This window comes from Lupinus angustifolius, chromosome LG05, assembly GCF_001865875.1.
Source record: "Lupinus angustifolius cultivar Tanjil chromosome LG05, LupAngTanjil_v1.0, whole genome shotgun sequence".
Taxonomy (NCBI): Eukaryota; Viridiplantae; Streptophyta; class Magnoliopsida; order Fabales; family Fabaceae; genus Lupinus; species Lupinus angustifolius.
This window is the reverse complement of record NC_032013.1, coordinates 979,305-1,001,263: the sequence shown is the minus strand read 5'-3', so window position 1 is coordinate 1,001,263 and position 21,959 is coordinate 979,305. Positions and strand designations below refer to the sequence as shown.

The window sequence follows — 21,959 nt, the reverse complement described above, 5'->3', positions numbered from 1 at the left end:
CTGGACTACACTGATCTTGGCTGGGTCAGTGGCTACACCCTCTCTGGATATGAAGTGCCCCAAGTACTCCACCCTTCCAACTCCAAAGTAGCACTTAGATTGCTTAGCAAACAACTGATGTTCCCTCATCTTAGCAAGCACTAACTCCAAATGTACAAGATGTTCATCTATTGTACTGCTATAGATAAGAATGTCATCAAAAAAGACAAGCAAGAATTTCCTGAGGAACTCCTTGAAAACTGAATTCATCAAGTTCTGGAATGTAGCAGGAGCATTTGTTAGGCCAAAGGGCATCACCAAATATTCAAAGTGCTCACTATGAGTTCTAAAAGCTGTTTTGTGAACATCATTGGAACTCATCCTCACTTGATGGTAACCTTCTCTCAAGTCAATCTTAGAAAAGATGCCAGAGCCATGTAGCTCATCCATGAGGTCCTCAACCAAGGGAATAGGAAATCTATCCTTGATGGTGCCCTTGTTTAGCTCCCTGTAGTCCACACAGAGCCTCCAAGTACCATCTTTTTTTCCCACCAAAACCACTGGACTGGCATAAGGGCTATTGCTGGTCTGGATTACTCCTGAACTGAGCATATCATTGACCAATTTTTCAATAACATCCTTCTGTTCCTTAGCATACCGATATGGCCTTTTGTTTACAGGGTCCATATTATGCTTTAAAGGAATTCTATGATCATGCTCTACTCGTGCAGGTTGCAATTGAGAAGGGTTGGCAAACACATCAGCATATGCTTGTAGGATACACTCAATTGTAGGAGGAATCTGGTTAGCATCAGCATGAGTTGTTAGAGTGTGCAAGAGACCCCCTTCTGTAGTGCCAATCTGAATCATTGAGAGATGGACCCCCATTAGCATAGCCTTCTCTAATTGTTGAGCCTTAACAGATTTGCAATCAAGTTGTGTAGCACCCCTGAGCACATGTCTTCTTCCCTGTAGGCAAAACTCCATGGTTAACTTGTTGAAATTCCATGTAATGTCTCCCAAGGTGATTAGCCACTCAATGCCTAAGACAACATCACAACACCCCAGTGGAAGCAACATCATATCTGAAGTGAATGTACTTTGCTGGAGAGTCCAACTAAAGTTCCTTACAACCGAATAACTAAGATAGGTTGCAATTCTTCAATTCTACACCCAATTCTTTCAGCTACTTGCCTATCAAGAAAGTTATGAGTGCTGCCACTATCAATCAAAATGTGCAAAGGCTTTTTGTTGTACCTCCCCGTGACCCTCATTGTACTGAAATTGGCCACCCCAGTTAAGGCATTAACCGAAATGTGTGGTTCTTCACTTGAACTCAGCACTGTTTCTTGATCCCTACCAGACCCAACCTCCTCATCCTCCAACTCATCCACCTCTAACAGATGAATCTGCAGTTTCTTGTGGGACAAGCTATGTTCTGGTGTGTACATTTCATCACAAAAGTAACAGAGCCCTTTTGCCCTCCTCTCATTCATATATGCTGGTGTCAAGCTTCTATTGAATCTTGGCCTCTCTTTCATACCCTCTGCTTCAGTATGCAAAGCTGGTTTAGGACCAAGTAAGGGTCTTCCTCCCGTAGTGCTAAAAGAAGGATTCTTGCCTCTCCCTTGGTTCTGGATGGTGGGACTAGCAGCTTCATAAAATTTAGCCAAAGTGAAGGCCTTCCTTACAGTTTGGGGCTGAAACATGCGTACCATCATCTGTACATCGTTCTTCAAACCTCCCAGAAAGCAACTCAGCATATAGTCTTCAGAAAGATCCAACCTTGTAATGATGACATCGAATTCTTCATGATACTCAACTATGGTGCTCTTCTGCCTAAGTTTCATCAATTCTGTCATAGGGTCATCACAAACATCCCTGAATCTTTCCAGTAGTGTCTTCACATACTCACCCTATGTAGGTATTGAGTTCACCCACATTGACCTTTCCATTTTAGGTCGTGTTAAATCCATTCTAACTAGGTTAGGCCAATAGAACCCGGTTGGTTAAATCGGCAAGTCTAACTCCAATTAAAAAAATCTTAAACTAGTAAACACACAAAAGGGTCACAAACTCACTCATCGCTCATAAAGAACTTGTAGAAGATCTAGCCGTCAGAAGAACCACCACTAGCTCGTCACCGCCGTCACTCTCGCTCTTCGTTGCTCTTGCCATTGTTGGTAAGTCGTCTGCACCGTGAGTTTGAAAGTTGAAACAATGAAAGTATAAAACGAAGAAGAAGGAAGTATGAAATGGTTAAGGAAGTATGAAACGTGAAAGCAAATGGCAAATGATTGAGTTTGTTTTATGATGTGGTTGTTCAAGAGAATTCAAGGAATTCACACTTGAATCGATGAATTCAATGGAATAAGCGTAGGAATTCCTATGAATTGAGAAAAGAATTCGAACTTACTTATTAAAATCAATCAAGAATTGCAGAATTTGTGTTGAGGAAAGAAGAAGAAGAAGTTTTAGGAAACTTTCTAAAAATGGAAATCTGTTATTAACTGCTTTTTGAAAAGTTGCTATTTATAGCCTATTTCCTAACTACCTGAAACAGAATTACAAAGGTTATGAAACAGAACTACAAATGCCAGAAATTCACCCTTATCGTTTTAATATGGCATATAGATTAGAGAGTGAAGGAACAACTTTTCAACTTTACACACTTTTTCAGTTTTCTAAGTTTTCAACTTTTCAACATTCCATAGTTTTAATTTTTCAACTTTGCACAGTTTTCAAACGAGTATCCATTGGGCTATGGCAGCATCATCGTGTGAAGTATAGACAAAGTGAGCTTGTTGAGAGATTTTCATCTATCAATAAGCTAAGTGAAATAATCATATAAATGAGCTTGACAAATTATGTCTAAAACACGATCTACCATCAAGTAATACCTTTTTGTCTTAACAAATTATGTAAATAAAAATTGTTATTATCTTCTTTATTGATTTCTCAACATTAATATTAATACAAAATATATTTAACTTTATCAGTATAAAATTTAATAAATAAACCACTATATTAGTATCCTAACCGGTTTAATAACTGCTACAATATCAATAACATTAATACCCAAATACCAATTCACTAAACACAAACTTTAATGAAGCTTTAAAATCATCCAAGAGTAAATTTATTAAATGAAAATATTTCATATGGCTAGCTCATTGCATTGCACCTTCATTTTAAGTTCATTTTCAGGTGCATCATCATCATGTCCTTTGTCTTTTCTTGTTTCTTGGTGTATGTACAAAATAATACTACTACTAATAATGATAATAAATTAATAAGAGAAAAATGTAAGTATAGAGTTTTATACATTATCACTATATCATTCATCATTCATATTTAATCACCATTGACTTTAAAAAAATCAATACAAACGAATGATAGATGATGTAATGACTACGTAAAAATTCTTACACCGACAATAATAACTATATAGACTATTGAAAACAGCACCAACTACCAAGAGACAAGTGCCTCATGTTCCATGCATAAAAGAAGAAAAGAAAACAGTAATAATAACAATAACAAAAACCAACAAGATTCTCTTGTAACATGAACATTGATTGAGAACAAAAAATTCCTCTGTGCAACAAAGGATGAAATATTATAGGAACTGAAAAGATTTAGTTATCCACAATCATTGGACCATTATACATCTTTCCAACAACTTCCACATCATCAGGTAGAACCCTCTCTTGTAGCCACTCATATTCTTTCTTTTCCTCTTCTGCTATGAATATTCCATTAACTGAAATTTCAAAACAAACAAAACAACTTCATTATGAGAAAGACAATTGGTGGGGCCCATTTGTTTAGGACTCCAAGAAAAAACAAAAGTGGACCACTCCTTGAACGAGGATCCCACTTAGTCGGGTTCTGAGAATATTAATGTACACAGTCATATCTATATAAGAAATAAAGTGTTTATTTCCCGGATTTGAACTTATGACATCTGTGTCAAACGGAGGCACGGAGACAGACAACCCTTTACGATAATCAAATATTAAAAACATGGAGATGTGGAAATGGCATATTTTGATAAAATATCATGAAAGGATTATATCTCTTTCAAAGCATTAAATTGAAAGCATTGATAGTAATTAAGAGGATTTTAGTGGCAAGATTACCTGAAAATCTGGAGAAAGGGTGATTTTGGTAGTAAGTGCAGTGCCTGCCATCGGGATCGGAATAGGGAGGACCAAGCACATCGAGAACTGCGCATGCTGTCACCGCTGTGAAACAGTGCAAGTTGCCTCCATCTGCAGGGTAAAGGATAGACGGGTTGCAAGGAGCAGTGAAATCTGCATCTACCTTAACCTTTGCAAGCCGCGTCTCAGGAACAAGGTCTGCATGATTAAAAACCGATTATTTTCTTTTTGCTCTTATTCTCCTAGTAGAGCAGGGAACTAGAATAAATGACATGAAAATGAAAATTCAAAATATAAGGAGAATTAGAATAAATGACAAACTGGTGCTAGCACTTAGCTAACTCAATCTTCGCGCCGAGGAAACTATATTTTGTTGTATACAGTTTAAAGATAGTCACCAAATACAACACAGCATGTAAGTAACATATTTTTCAAAGCATCTGAACTTAGATTCACCAATGATATGACTTGAAATGAATGGTATGAGGGACTTCAGCAATACCAGAAGCGTCGCTGGTTTCGGGAGTTGCTTGATGGTATTACTTAAGGAAGTTGCTAATAAACACACATAACTATCAAATATTAACATTCTTTTCTTTTTGTCTCCAATTTTTTTTCGAAATTTATTATGTCTTGCTTCTCCATCCAAATATATGTGTATTAAATGGGAAAATATGATACATAAAGTGTGAATAATAATTATTTTCCTCTTTTGAACATGACGGCAAATAGGACAATATGGAAAGAATATAAAAAAGGAAAATACTCACTTTCTGATGGTTTGATAATGGTGGGAGAGCCAGCCGGCAAGTCGACAACCCAATCATATGCTTTGATGTGCATAGTTCCAAAAAGAAGCTTGCTAAAAACCGTCATTCCGGGGTGATTATGGAGAGGAATAACACCAGAAGGTGGCAAACAAAATATTCCCATCTGCAATACATGATAAAATAAAGTTACCATCTCCGGTTCAAGTCTCGTGAATGCTAAACAAAAGAAACACGTATAAAGTTTTGTCCTCTTAAAATGCGCCTTTCCATCTCCAACTAAGATAATCGGATACAAAGAGACTTCCGAATACAGAGAGTCTTAGACACAAAAATATTAATCCTTCTGTGCATTATGCATGACGAAAGTAGTTCAGTTAGAAGCAATACCGAAAAATTTTCGCACTCATAAATGTGCAGGTATGTAATTCTTGAAATTCTTTGCTCAGCATTTGTCAGGATATACGGCACGTTAGGTGTCAAGCCAACATCTTCCGGTTTTATTCCATCTGCACAAACAAAGGCTATACATTGTAAGCTTTGTGAGGCACATAAACCTTACGAAAGCAACTCAAAACTGTAAATAACAAATGGTTAAACATTTATTGGTGTTAATGAGTTGACTCATAAGGAAGCGCGAATAAGATATGGAACACCCTTACAATACAACATGGATATGTCGATAAATAATCGAAAAAATATATGTACAAAAAGTGCATAATAATATCAAGCATACACATCTCATTTTGAAGTATCCGTACTACATAAGTTGAATAGAAAGGGATATTAAACATATAATCACTACATAAATCCAGCTTCAAACATATAAAACCGGCACAAAGCAATGCCCAAGTTCTTATCTCATTAGTTAGGATCGGCTACATAGATCGAACACATTATAATGCTCTATCACACATAGAAAACAAAGAGACATAAGCTCAGACAAAAATGAATTTGATTAAACTAAGAACAAAGACAAGAAAATTGACATCACATTTAAACATATCTCGTGAGGAACAACAAAGCACATGATAAAAAAAACTATATAATATAGAAAAACTTAGAATATAAATATAAAATACAAGTATGCATATAAAGACACAAAAGCATATCCCACCCTGAGGGGAGAAAATACAACTAGCATATACAATAGCACAAACCCCAATATCCAATCAATTTAAACAAATACAGGGTTATAGATAACATCGTACATTGGTTGAAATTTGTGAAATTGGGCAGTACAAAACAAAACCAAACAAGAAAGATATATTATAAAATTAAAATGATGACACATAATATATAAAACAAATAAAGTCCCTAGCAAAACCCATCCAATGAAACAAAATCCTAGGAACAAAACAATAGATTAATAATTTCAGTAGAGAAAGAGGGTCAACACAATACAATTGATAAGTTGCACAGTAGAAGTAGAATTGGATGAATTGAAATGGTTGAAATTTAATATAAATCTTTTCATTAAATATTTTAAGTGGAATCCAATGCTACGCAAGAACAAGGGTAATGTTACTGATCATTTGTTTATTCACAAGTTTCTTACTAAATCAATGATAATTTGATAGAATAGTAGTAAGCAATGATATAAAACAATAATTTTTTTAGAATATGTAACAAGATGAAAACAACAAAGATCTAGAATTTCAATAACATGAAAAACAACCTAAATAAAACATAACAGAATTATAAACAAAAATTTAACCTTGTACCTAAAACAGATTGAAGCTTTTCAATATCTTGAGGGGGAGGAACAATTCCAACACCACCAGAAGAAAAAACATCCTTACAAGTCTCAAACAAAATCTGAACCGGCGACACCGTCTTCTTAGGACGCCGCCGGTTCTTCTTCCTTGACTTGCTGTTAGTAATTGTGTCTCTTTGTAGTTCACAAAAATCTCCAACTTTTCTATCAACCAAAGTTTTCTCAATACCCATTCAAAAAAAAAACTCAACTTTGCAAAACTATTCAGATGAACAAAATATTTCACTAAATGGGTATCCCAGAAAACATTGAAAAAAGCAATAAAATCAAAATGGGTATCCAAAAAACACTTAAAAATGAAAACTTTAAGAACCCCAGAAACAGAACAGTAACATAGAACAGAACAGGGGTAATAAGGTAAATAACAAGGTCAGAATTTTATTTTATTTTTTCTTGCTTTGTACTTTCTAAGAGGTTTTGATGTTGTTTTGGAGTAATAATAATAAAAAGAGGATGTGAAAAAAGGCATGGAAAAATGTTGGTATTTGTAGTAGAACAAAGTTGTGAATGAAATTGATATAAAAGAGGTAGAAGCATAAGAATGAGTGAAAGAGAAAAAAAAAACAGTGTGGTTTTTTGGAAAGAGAAAACCAGGGGCTATGTTTGAATTTCCAATGGGCAGTTTTCAATACCTGATTTTAAAAACTTTCTTTATTTTATTATTATTATTTATTTATTTATTCATTTTCAAATCAATATTTATACAGTATAAATGCACTTTATGATTTGGTCATTTTTATGGTTTTGGCTCTTACTTTCCAATTTATATTCCCTAAGAATATGACAAATGTGGTGTATATGAATTTTTTGTGTTAAATTATTTCTAGATCTATTCTCTCTCTCTTTTTATGAAATTATTATAGTATTTGAGAGAATTTCAACTCCTTTTCATTTGTTATATCATCACATTTACATGTGGCCCTAAATAAAAATTTGTAATACATTGTGATTTTGTTACATTTATTATAAGATATTATTTAAAAGATTTTCATGTGAGATATTTTATATTTTCTATGTTCCTTATTTATTCCTATTAATTAAAGGGATTGTATATCTATTTTTTGCTTTCAAATAGACTATTAATTAAGGAGTAGTATTAAAGTAGAAACATAACCATTTTTTAGATATGTAGTTAAAAATATTTTATACATAGGATGAGAAGCACAAATAATTATGAAAGTAGAAATAATTATGAAAAATGGATTACAATGGATAACTAAAAACGCGGATAATTAAGATAAAAGATTTTTAAACACGACGTTGGATGAGTTTGGGACTCTGAGTAATGTAGTATTTAAACTCACGAGTACTCGGATATGTAATTCCTTTTTAAATTTATATATATAACATATATGTAATATTATGTTAATTATAATTGTAATGTTATATTACTAATATGTAATTGTAATATCCGTAATATATATAGTAACATATCTATAATATTATGTTAATAATAATTGTAATGTTATATTATTAGTCTGTATTGTTAATCCATAAATTTATATAGTAACATATCTATGTTGTTAAGAAGTGATATTATATTTTTAATCTAATGTAGTTGTATGGTTATTAAGCAAGTTTTACTAAATAATTTTTTCATCATAATGTTGAAGTAATGACTTTGTTTTTTTATGTTTGTTTGAGTAAAAAGAATTGTATTTAATAATCAATTTAAATTGTGTTTAAATTATGTTTGATATTTTTTTATTTCCCTCTAAATAATTATTATAGGAAACAAACGCACAATTGCATAACTTGTTAGCAATTGTTTTTAATAGTCTTAATTTTTGTATATATGACAAGTTCAGATCAAAAACCAAAACAATGGATGGTTGGGGTATTGGATTCATTTTCATCCTATATGAAATGTGTTTATCAATTTTAATTTTCTCATCAAGTGGGGCACCCTTGAATAATGATAATTTAATGGTTGTCATTAATTATTCTCCACTTTTATTTTGGATGAATTTTATTATGGGCAATTATTTTACAATGAATTTTATTCTAGAGTAAGTTTTTTGGTATATTCTTGTCTCGTCTCTCCAATATGTCTCGTCTTAAGTTTATTTTGATGAGTTAAGATATTAGAAATTAGACTTTTGTGCTATTGGGATGGATTCAAGTTATGCTTTGAGTCCTCCCAACCTCATGTTATATCTTACACTCTTTTAAAATGTATAATCTTACTACAATTCGATATAAAATGAAATACACTTTAAAATAAATCATCTTAGGATGTTTATAGCATAATTTTTAAATTTATACATTATGATAACATATTTGGTTGACTCAATCCTGACTTAAATATTGTCGGGTTCATGTCCAAGAAATGACTTTATCGAACTATTCAGTCAAGTTCAAACCACAAACATTCTTAGCATATCACACAAGACTTACTTTTTAAATTTTAAACATGTTTTAACAAACTTAGAACTGCATAATTTGTTCGCAATTATTTTTAATATTCTTAATTTTTGGGTCAAAGTATCTACATGAGTATAGAATGGATCGAGACAAAAAATGAAACAATAGAATGAGTCGGGGAAGTGGACTGGTTACGATCCTATATAGAAGTTATTTATCAATTTTAATTTCCTTTCAAGCGGGCACCCTTGAATAATGATAGTTTAATGGTTGCCATTAATTATTCTTGACTTTTCTTTTAGGATGAATTTTATTTTGGACTAATTTTATTATGTGGCAATTATTTTAGGATGACTTTTTTTGGAGCAAGATTTTGGGTATAAGACTTGTCTCATCTCTCCAACATTTTTTTAAAAACGTAAAAACAAAAACTAAACCAAAGAGACTACATCCTCAACCTCATACGCTCTACCATATAACCACCTTATAACTCCTTTTTTGGTTAATGGTGAGGCTCGAACCTACAACCTCCTGTATTCCATTACTTACGACCACATTCTTCACCATCAGATCACATTATGACTCCCTTAAGATGTGTATATTGATATCACTTATTTAGAATATATATTAGAAATACATTTTACTTTTAGCATCTCACATCTTCAATCTAATGATCTTACTATACATAAATTTTAAATTTATTACATTATAATAACATATTTACTTGACTCAATTTTAAATTTGGATTGTCACGTGTTGCACATTACAAGGAATAATGAAGGAACTATTCCTAAATAAGTGGCACGTGTTAAAGAAAATTTCGGAATGATTTCAAGTCAAATTTCGGTCACGTGCCGAACCGACATGCTCATGCCACATATAACCCATCCAATAGATTTTAGAATCCACTCAATACAAGGTTTAGACTTAGAAAAAAATATGTATGTAATAATTATATACTAGTTTTATATATTATTAATATATGATCTAACAATCTTATTGAATTATTATTGATTATTTAAAATAAGATAAATAAATAATATAATGACTATATATAAATTTTTATAGATATTACACTTTTATACACATAAATTTTGGTTTAAATGATATTTAAGATTTTTTTGACCATAAGTTATAATGTTTAACCACTAAAATCATGATATATGTTTTTTTTAGTTTTTAGAAATAAGTTAATCATTTTAGTGGCTATGAGAATATATTTTATTCTCTATTGGATTAAATATAGAATAAATTTCTATTATGGACAAACTTTATTCTTTCTATTTTTAAAGGGTAGAGCAACTATTAGGATTTGAACTAAGCTCATGTTCATTGTTTGGTTGCATATCAACCTAGTTGAATCTTAGGGTGGAGTTAATTTTATTAATAAATTAATGTCTATCACGCTTATTATGTATTACAAAGACACCATAAAGTCATAAACTCTTGAGTTGTGAAAAATGATTAGTTACAATGTGTAGTAGAATGTTTACATGGCTTCATGTTTGAATCATGTGTGAAACATTAAAAAATGTTATAGAATGATTTTTTATCTACAATGTCAACCTATTCTCTACATTATTCTTATCCTAAGTTAGAAAACTTTTCTTGAGTGTTACATTCAATGACATATCACTTTCATATACGTTATTGAAGGGACAGACACATACCAAAAGAGATTAATTTATTATCAAAAAAATGAGAAAATACCTTTAATAATACAAAAAATATACTTACAAAACTAGACTTATATGTAAACAATGTCCGCATGTGTTAAGTCATGAGGCTATGAGCCCTTTTGGAAGTCACTTATTAAGGTTATGGATAAGAGAGACATAATTGAAAATTTAGTAGATTGTATTGTTATTTATGGTTTGATGAATCAATATATTAGGGAATGATACCCTCCAACAATGCAACAACCATCATTATTGTGTTGGGATCTTCTCTTACATTAGAGAGTCTATTTTCCAACAACTTAAAGCAATTAAAGCTAAAATGTAATTTTATTTTCGTTCTTAAATTGACCTCACAAACCTAGTCCACATTTACATTTATCTTTCTTGTAATAATTTTTTCCATTTTTTAATGTTGACTCACAACTTTAAGAACAACTTTAAGAACGTTGCTTATTTAACTTACCGTTGTGAAATAAAAACAAGAACGATTCATCTCCAATGGTGAACTTGGGAAAAGAACATGTTTATTTCGCTACGAACAGTTTTTTTTGTTACCATTATGGGTGCTCTTTTGCTTTTATCAATAATATTAGGTAAAGTTTATTACATTATCGATTAGTCTTGTATTTCTTAGGTAACTATTGAATGAGTGAAACTTTTTAAATGACATGAAGTACATTATATAGGATTGGTTGATAAAGTAAAAAACACTAACAAATATCACATTTACATCCATTTCTATAACATGGATACATGCATGAATAAATAAAATAAGATACAAACAAAAACCAAGCTGAAAATTGCTAACCAAACTTACACCAACTCTCCTTCATGGTATCATGCATCAACATCATCTTTTAATGCCAAGAAACCTCTTCGTGCATAGATGAGGTTTTCAACATAGAGCGAGATCTTCTGTTCCAAAATCACTATGTCTTCATGTTTCTAGTCAATTAGTATCCTCTAAGTAATATAAAAATATTAATTTGGTTTTTGAAAAAATTCTTTTTAAATAAGTAACATTGTTTATTAAATCGGAACAAAAATTGAGACATGATTAGGGACATGTAATCCCACTCGTTCAGCTGTATATGCTTCAAGTACTCCAACAAATATTTTCCTTTTGTGAAAGAGACTCACGTCTCTTTGTATTCACATTGAGCCATCCAACATTTTTTCTATTTTCATTATGAAACACTTTCTACCTATTCTTTAAACCTACAAAGTTGACTAAAAGATGTAATTGTTTAATGATGTTAGCCTTCACTAGATTCCCAAACGAAATATCAAAAAGTTAATTATTCAATTTTTGAGAGCGAAATTTGTTGGAAGGAACAGTCACACACCTCTTAGTAGTGACAAAAAAACCCTACAAAATTGGATTAGTGTGTTATACTAGGAAACAATTTCAACCCATAAGAGGAAAAACGAAGTTGAAAATTTAGAGAAATAGCTCTTGTGTGAGTGTGTCTATATATATTATTATACTTGAATTTTGATTTTATATATATATATATATATATATAATGAATGATATAATAAGGTAGTAAAAATGAAAGTATTCAAATTACATTTGTGGCACTTGCTTATGACGTGCATGATTAGAGAACTCATTAACATTACTAGTAAGCTCACAATTAGAGGAGGTAATTATAAGGTTCAAATGTCTTTTGATAAAGTTCTCTTGTGTAAGGATCCACTCATTCTAGAAGTAGATTAAATAAACTTACTCCATGTATTTGTCATCCATCCTATAAAAATTTAATAGTTTGGAGTTACTGATTAATTCAAATGACGTAAACCGTTATATTTTTATAGAATAAATAGCTAATATGTGGACTATGTTTTTTAATTAAGTCTTAAAGTAGGTGGATCCAAGGTTGATCATTTCTCGTAGAGCTCTCAAAATGGGTGGGCCTGTCAGGCCGACCCGCCAAAGCCTGAAAATCTATAGGGCTTGGGTATCATTTTATGTACTTTTTATTAAATCCAGGCTATTATAAATTCGGGCTCGGGCCGAGCTTACTTAGACGGGTTCGGGCTACCCGTTTTACTTATATGTTTTAATTTTCTTGAGACTTTTGGCTTGTTAATAAGCACTAAATGAAAATTTACAAAACAACATATAATAAAAAATAGATAATAAGTATTATGTTATTGTGTATTTAATTAGATTTAACTTTTACCAAAAAATATAATAAAAAAAAATAACGTTTGCAACAAAACTAAAATCAACATAAATTGTTTATCATAGAGAACTCCACACAACCAAATTTAATATAATAGTTCTCAATGAAAGTATTGACAAAGAACATACAAAAGATAATATTTTTGTTAGTATCCAAATGTTTATATATTAAAGTGAAGTTACAAATTATATTATGTTAGAGAGTGAGAGTCCAATAGAAATGAGATATTTAATAAATGAGTTATGTTAAAAATCATACACATGGACTTAACATCACGTCTTAACTCAAATACAATGCATTGTTTCTATAAGTTTGGTTGCATTTGGCATAACAAATATGTTAACAAAAATTATACGTTAATATCAAATAATACATATTTTTTGAATAGATTAAAAGTTTAAAAAAAAAATTAGTTTATGCGGGCCTGCCCACCACAACCCACTTATGGCAGATTTGGACTACTATTTGATGTGCATAAATTGTATCCGGACTTTTTAGCACGACCCACTTTAGCCCGAACCTGATGTGGGCTAACCCAAACTCATTCGAGTAACCCATTTTGACACCTCTAATTTCTCGATACACTTTTAACTTCTTTTTTCTTGTTGTATGTAGTAAAGAGATTATTCCTCAACTGAAAATTGAAAATAACCAATTTTGAGACTAGGAGATAATAAAAACTGATTGTTTTTCACAAATAAAATATTTATTTCGTACTTGGAGCACTTATGTAACCACCATGTCATCTACTAATTACATACTAATAGACCCATATGATACACAAACATTTTCTAATTGGGGTTCCCCTCTAAATGTCTAGTTACACCAAGTTAATGGTATAGTGATATACGGTTTTATTGAATTTTCATATAAATCAAAAATTTAAATGTTCAATTTCTGTAAACAATAGTTGTTAAGAAATACAATTACACACTCTGAAATGAATTAATTCTTTACTTAGAGAGAATATGTAAACTATATTGTGACAGCTAGAATTCAATAATTCAGATTTCTTCTCATCACAATTTTCTTCTCCGGGTCCTTTTTTATTAAAAAATCGGAACTTAATAGAAAATTATATTATTAGAGACGCTAATATCTACAAAGAAAGATTGGTTTTTTAATTTCCTAGGTTTTCAATTTATAACCAAATAAACTAAATGATAGTACAAAAAGTTAATAAGGAAATAATATTTTATCATTTTAACTATTTTAAACCATTAATTCAAAATATTTGATCAAGAAACAAAGAAAAAAGCTTCCATTCGCTACCTTATGCATTTAATCTCTTATATGAGAAGGTGAAAAAAATTAAACTTTAGATGACACCATCTTAGAAAATCTTTTGCAAAGAGAAGGCTAGGTAGCTTTTGCACCACCATGAGTGGAAAATGTAAGCAAAAGTAATTGGATATCAAATAAGGCATTCTTTAAATTAAATATATTCAAGTGTAAAGTCTTCATATTGGAAAAAATTTATACTTAAAAATAATTGAATTAATATTATTAATACTATATTTGTTATCAAACCGGTTAGGGTACTAGTATAGTGATATAATAATTTAACCAGTTGTTTATTAATATATTAACATTATGCTGAAAAATAAATAAAAAACCAATAATTTTTTTTTATTTTCATTAAAATAAAAAAACATATAAGTGTTCTTAGAAAAGAAGAAGAAAATGAGTGACCCTTGATGGCAAACATCAACTTTGCCACCATGTTTGCATTCAAAACACCAATCATGAGGTTCTTGGTGTTGTTTATGAATGTTGGTCTTCTTCTTTAACTCTTTGACATTTGTATAATGATGTGCAAAGATTGAGACTATGGAATTGATACCACCACAAAACTAAATTGAACAAGAAGATTTACATGCTCGGAAAAGGTGGACAAGAGTTTACTCCATTAACGCCTTAAATATGATAATGACAATAATTCTCGGTTGAATATCATAAGAGAAGAATAATTGTAGAGAATGATTAGCTTAAGCATAACAATGGTAACTAAAACATTTGGGATGAAGGGTCGATATCATGTTAGAAATTTAGAATTCACCTCAACCTACCCAAAATATAAAGTAAATGAAAGTCTTTTATCATCCAATATACAACAATGATATATTTGTCTCCTAAATCCTTCTACAAACTCTCATAACCAAATCAAAATGATATATGTAATTTGTAAACCGATGATTAAAAATAAATATCATTCTCTGACAAATGTTACTTTTCTTATGATATAAAAATTTGTAGTATGATATATCATTTTATTATAGGGCTATTCTCGAAGAGTAAAAAAACAATAACATTATTATTTGAGTATCCTAAACCGTCACATTTCAAATTTCACAAATTTATTAAAGAATAAAGTCTCATCGCAGATATGTGTAATATTTTGTTTAATTTTAAAAATATTTTTATAAAAAATAATTAAATGAAACAGATGCCATGATTTTAGTAGTTGAACAAGATATGTTATCGGTCTGAATTATATATATATATAGTTTTTGTTCCTTGTGTTTGTGTTTTTACTTGCTGTGTGCATTTCCATTTGATAGTTCCTTGCTTGATTGGCAGCAGCTATGGCGGACGGTCATCAATTTAACAACATCACCCTTGGTGGCCGCGGCGGCACCGTTAGTTCTCTTCTTCTCTTCCCTCCTTTTCAAACCCTACTCTTCTCTCTCTCTCTCTCTCTCTCTCTCTCTCTTCAAAGCCAAAACCCTAGTTTCATTCTCGTTGTGTTTTCCGATTTTGGTCTTACGAGAATGTCATTCCGTGAAACATTGATTTGCTAATCGAATCATTGGGGTTTTAAACCCTAATGATTAATTATTATTATTATTAATGTTTTTATTATTCACTGTACAAGATAACATGTTATGTTCTGAATTTGTTGACTAGTGCTGGAAATTTGTGTGTTAGTGGGTTTTTGTTCTAATTTTTATTACTGAGTTCGTTAATTTATGCAGTTATATCATTGCCATGCAAGTTCAAAATGATTTTCATTCCAAATTTCCCTGCTCTCCCATTTTAATCCTACATTATCATATATTAATTCCATTGCGTTTTTCTTAAACAAGTGATGTTAAGAAGAAATAGTTTTAGTTTGCTTAAATATGTGAATAGGTGAATGAAAGTAGTAGCACTATTATGTATGACACCTCTTTTCATATAATGGTCACAGAATACAGGACAGATGAAAATATATTCAGAAGGCATTTTATGGAGGAGACAAGGGGGTGGCAAATTGATCGAAGTTGATAAATCTGACATAATGGGCGTAACATGGATGAAGGTTCCAAGGACCAATCAACTTGGTGTTCAGATTAAAGACGGGTTGTTCTACAAGTTCACCGGATTCCGTGACCAGGTTACTATCTAACCTTTCTGGGCATTGACTTAAGTATATTTGATGTAGAGAAAGAAAATCAAACATTTGGTTCGGTTTCTTATTTTTGTTCCTTTTAGTCATACTTCAATGGATCTAAATAATGATGACTTGGTACGTTGGCTTTTGACTTGACTTGATTACTATCAAATGCTGATTCTTATGTCATGCGTATTCCACAGGATGTTGCAAGTTTGACAACTTTTTTCCAAAATACGTTTGGAATAATAGTAGAAGAGAAGCAGCTTTCTGTTACTGGGCGTAATTGGGGAGAAGTTGATCTAAATGGTTCGTGATATATACATAAAATGGACATGTTTTGTACTTGATATTCTGAACATGATGCATCATGTGTACTTCAAACATATTTGTCATTCTTGCTATACTTCCAGAAAATCTAACTGTTTGGGAGAATAAAAATGTTGGACGCATATATTGTACATAGCAATATTCATGATGGCATGTATGTAACATTTTAAGCCATTGAGGTCATCTAGTTTGTTGTAGGACATGCAGTAGATTTTCTTGAATAATGAAGGATCTACATCTCTTGTGAATTTAGGAAACATTGCCACCATCAAATGAAGTGCAGTTTTAAGTGAAGAGATTTTCCCTCTCTTTATTTTCTCTAGTTAATAGAGAGAATGCTTATTCTATACTTGTATATTGCCAAATATGAAGGAAAAGAGGTAGGTTGGGTGGCTGGAGAGAGTTGTCAGAGTGGAACTTTATCTCATTCTTGCTTTCTTATTTTGCACTCAACCTTATTTCAGGAAATATATGCTACAAGTGGAAGTCCTAAGGTTTTATTTCCATTTCAGGAAATATGCTGGCTTTCATGGTTGGTTCAAAGCAAGCTTTTGAAGTGTCCCTAGCAGATGTTGCTCAAACACAGCTTCAAGGAAAAAATGACGTGATTTTGGAGTTTCATGTGGATGACACAACTGGAGCTAATGAGGTATATCAACATTCTATATACACATACAAATATGTAGTCTCATGAGATTTTTGCGAAGATATATAGTTTAGGATAACTTGCAGCTAGTGCAAGATCTCCCTAATCTAAGCTTAATTTTGAACAATATTGTAGATTTCAGCTTAACAGGTTCAGCATGGGTTTGCAATGTTTATGGTCTAATATTGTTTATGTTATGTACTTATGTTCTCAGAAAGATTCATTGATGGAGATGAGTTTCCACATACCAAATTCCAACACCCAGTTTATTGGTGATGAAAATCACCCCCCTGCTCAGGTGAGTCTGTTCATCACTTTAATAACTTTCATGTTATAAAAACTTGTAGGTTAACATACATATGTACAATATTTTTGGTATATCAGGTTTTCCGTGACCAAATCATGTCTAGGGCTGATGTTGGTGCTGGAGGTGAAGATGCTGTCGTTACATTTGAGGGTATTGCAATCCTTACACCAAGGTAATATCTTCAATGGATAGATGTTTTAATCAAGTGATTTTGGCTTCTTATTCTTGTCTTGTATGCTGCTGCTTGCATTCATGTCTTCAGTCTTTTCAAGATAAAGTTTGATCTGTATTAATTGGAATTTGTTCTTCCGTGTAGAGGACGATACAGTGTTGAGTTACATTTGTCTTTCTTGCGGCTTCAAGGACAGGCTAATGATTTCAAAATACAATACAGCAGTGTGGTTCGCCTATTTTTACTTCCTAAGGTAAGTTTCTTGACCCATGCCTTCATTTCACCAACATTTGATTTCAAAAAATGTTAATGTAGGTTTGGTGTTGAACTTCAGTATTTTATAATATCTCTTGATGAAGTTTTTCTTATATTTCATCCGCTCAATAAATTTTTATCGTATCAAAAAATTGAGTGCGACCTGCCTACCATCCATGTCTTAAATTGATGTCTTATTTTTTGTACCTATTTAGAATACTGACAGTTTCTCTTTTCAACTGATTGTGTATCTGTAGTCTAATCAGCCGCACACCTTTGTTATTATCAGTCTTGACCCCCCTATTCGGAAAGGGCAAACTTTGTACCCTCATATTGTGATGCAGGTACCATTCTTACTAGTTTCATGGTTTACCAATATAAGTGATACATATTTTTTTTGCTTCTAAACCTAACACATTTCTTTGCTCATTTCTGTATAGTTTGAAACTGATTTAGTTGTGCAAAGTGAATTGTCAATGGGTGAAGATCTCTATAATACCAAGTACAAGGACAAGTTGGACATGTCTTATAAGGTATTTAACTAAACTGTTCATATTGATATGTAGTATATAATCCATTAGATGCCACTCCTCATAGTCTATTTGGGAAAATTAGAGAGCATTTTGTATATTTTAGTTGATTGAGTGATGCAAGAATTTTGGCAACTACAGCAATTTTGGCAAATAATTTACGTTTTACTTTAATTAAATAATCAGGGACTTATCCATGAAGTCTTCACTACAATATTGCGAGGATTATCTGGTGCTAAAGTTACCAAACCTGGAAAATTTAGGAGTTGCCAAGATGGTTATGCAGTGAAATCATCTTTGAAAGCTGAAGATGGAATTCTATATCCTCTTGAGAAGAGCTTCTTCTTTCTACCTAAACCTCCTACCCTTATTCTTCATGAAGAGGTAAAATCAAATTCTGTTTATAGATTGGCCTATACAAATTACTGTTCACATTCACATAAGAAAATTGATTGAAGGTTTTAATTGTTGCTGTTTCCTACTAGATTGACTATGTGGAATTTGAGCGACATGCTGCTGGTGGTTCAAATATGCATTATTTTGACCTTCTGGTCAGACTAAAATCTGAGACAGAACATCTCTTCCGTAATATTCAGAGAAATGAATACCACAATTTATATGGTTTTATCAGGTAAAATTTAGCCTGTTGCCTAAAAATTTCATGTGTGCAAAGCTTATTATTCATTATATAGTCTTCACTTTGGCCTATACATGCAGTTCAAAGGGCTTGAAAATTATGAACTTAGGAGATGCCCAGGCCCCTGGTGGTATGGCTAAGGTTCTTGAGACTGATGATGATGATGCTGTTGATCCACATCTTGAGCGGATTAAAAATGAAGCTGGTGGTGGAGATGAGAGTGATGAGGAGGTGCATAGATCTGACTTTTACATTATTTTTGTCATTTTCTTTAGTTTATGAGTAGCATTTAGTAAAATTGTGTTTTGAGTCCTGTAATTAAGGAGACATCACTTATTTTTATCCAGCAGCCTCCGTATATTTGGGCATGAAAAACTAAAGTGAATTAGGAAATCTGCTTTTGCTTCAGTTTTGCCATACTTTAACTCACACTCATGTTATTACTGTTGGAAACTAAGTCCAACGTTGTCTGCCGCATTCTCCATGGTGTGGTTTACATACTTATTGTGTTACTCCTCTCATTGGCAATTAGTTTTGGAAAGCACCTTACTTAAAATATGGTATTAACAGCCAGTGTAGGTTAGGCAAAAAAGTCAAATGGTTTTTCACTTTTTATGTTACCATCTACGTCTAATTGTCTTGCTCTTGTGAGATGGTAACATAAAAGATGTCAGGTATGTGACAACTTCATAAAATTTATGGATCCATCACTGTTGGAAAGTAATTCCTACATTGCCTACCTCATCCTCCCAGATATAGTTTAAACACCAGTTGGGCAATTTCTCTAATTGCAAATTGGTTGAGATGAAACATTGGAACCTTAACAATTATCTAAGCAAACATTCTCCTATTTATGTATTTAATCTTTATCGCGTCTTGTGTTATACGATTTGCTCACTATTGTGTATGTTTGTGGTCATTTGTTCTGATCATGTATCTTCAGTCTGTCTGAGTTTCCACACTTTGGAACTTTTTGGTGGGCTCCCTGTTGTAGAATTCATTCTGTTTTGGATTTGCTTCTCTATATCATAATTTGTGATAAATGTCTGCAGGATGAAGATTTTGTTCTTGATAAGGATGATGGAGGTTCTCCAACTGATGATTCTGGAGGAGAAGATTCTGATGGTAGTCAAAGTGGTAGTGATGATGAGAAAGAGGCAAGTTTATATTTGCCTGTGTTATTATGATGTCTCTCCTCTATTCTTTAAATCATGTGTCTGACACCTTTATGATTACCAATTTTCAGAAGCCCGCTAAAAAGGAACCAAAGAAGGATCTATCTTCTAAGGCATCTACTTCTAAGAGGAAACCAAAAGAAGCGGAAGAAGATGGAAAGAAGAAAAAACAGAAGAAGAAAAAAGACCCAAATGCACCCAAGAGGGCATTGTCTGGTTTCATGTTCTTTTCTCAAATGGAAAGAGAGGTGCGTTCTTTTATCATACATATTGGCAGCGTAGTTGGATTTGGGCGTGTGGGCTGTTTGTGGGGGAGCATTTCACTTCCTGTCTGCTACTCTGCTTAGCTACCTAGCATTCTTGAGTTTGTGGTTATAATCGGTAGTTCTAGTAGGTTTCTGTGCATAGTTTTTCTCTACTAAATATAAACATTCTGGGGTGAGAGTCAAGTTTCTTAAGTTGGTTTTGTGAAGATAATCTTAGCAAAGGAGAGTTCTGGATGATCCAAGTTCATCTGGTAAACCTGCAGTAGATGCAAGTGAGCCTCAAATCGCACATCCACTGTGTCTGAACTCATGCTGTTAACTCAGTGTGGTTAGGGCCTTTAGCACTGAGTTAAGAGATAGGAGAATAAGTTGAAATGGATGACATGTTAAGTCAGGTTTTATAAATTGAGTACCTCTACATATTATTTCATTAAGATTGTTCCTTTGATGACAGAATCTAAAGAAAACTAATCCTGGAATTTCGTTTACCGATGTGGGAAGAGTACTTGGAGAGAAATGGAAAAAGATGTCAGGTATGTGACAATTTCATTCTGACTTATTATTGCCAAGCTAATTGTTTTGGTACATTTCCATTGAATGACAATGTCATTCATGATCAAAGCTTAGCTATGTGTTGAAAATAAGTTTTCTATCTCTTTTCCTGTTGAATGTATACAGCGGAAGAGAAGGAACCATACGAAGCAAAAGCCCGTGCAGATAAAATACGTTACAAGGATGAGATTAGTGGTTACAACAAGACTCCACAACCCACGAATGTTGATTCGGGAAATGAATCCGACAGTTCGTAAGGTTGTGTTAATGTTGAAAGCAATCCTTTCAGTTTATGTGGAAATGCAGTTTTATAGGTACTTCGCCGAGAAATCTTCCCTAAAGCTAGTTTCCATATGAAGTGAGAAACTAAGTTTTATATCTGCACCTGATTAGATGTGTTTATAACTGGAAACAATATTGCTTCTAAGTTTCTTGTAATGTGGTGGCTGAAGTAGGTGACCTGAATTTAATGTTTTAGCTTTTGTGCTAATACAATTTTAATGTTACCATATCCTATTCTTTTCTTGCTTTTTGTTCATTTCTGGTTTAAATGTGTTGCAGCTGGAACTATAATCTATTCTAGCTGGTGGAAATGATAGTTTTAAACTATAAATGTATTTTGTTTCCTTTCAATTCATCCTCATTTCTTTTAAATTTAGGATTCAGTTAAAAAAAAAGAAATTCATGGGATCAAAACTGTTTATGTATATAATCAACAGGAAAATAATTTTCTATAAATGTGTGATTAACATTTTCATCCATATATTTTTTCCTATGGGCTAAACATTTTTTTTAAAC

At 32.2% G+C, this 21,959-nt stretch overlaps 2 protein-coding genes across 2 annotated transcripts; one reads left to right on the top strand and one right to left on the bottom strand.

Moving 5' to 3' along the window:
- On the bottom strand, positions 3,400-7,261 carry LOC109347328 (plant cysteine oxidase 2). Its single transcript, XM_019587098.1, has 5 exons — positions 6,634-7,261; positions 5,300-5,418; positions 4,913-5,075; positions 4,122-4,340; positions 3,400-3,742 (listed from the first exon to the last, which is right to left on the bottom strand). Exons 1-5 carry the CDS (start codon positions 6,857-6,859, stop codon positions 3,618-3,620), a joined length of 852 nt encoding a protein of 283 aa, XP_019442643.1. The 5' UTR covers positions 6,860-7,261; the 3' UTR covers positions 3,400-3,617.
- On the top strand, positions 15,459-21,668 carry LOC109347327 (FACT complex subunit SSRP1-like). The gene is made up of 16 exons (XM_019587097.1): positions 15,459-15,557; positions 16,109-16,294; positions 16,495-16,600; positions 17,134-17,270; positions 17,482-17,565; positions 17,652-17,746; positions 17,891-17,999; positions 18,259-18,345; positions 18,442-18,534; positions 18,718-18,915; positions 19,017-19,162; positions 19,249-19,399; positions 20,221-20,325; positions 20,415-20,591; positions 21,064-21,142; positions 21,288-21,668. Exons 1-16 carry the CDS (start codon positions 15,504-15,506, stop codon positions 21,416-21,418), a joined length of 1,938 nt encoding a protein of 645 aa, XP_019442642.1. The 5' UTR covers positions 15,459-15,503; the 3' UTR covers positions 21,419-21,668.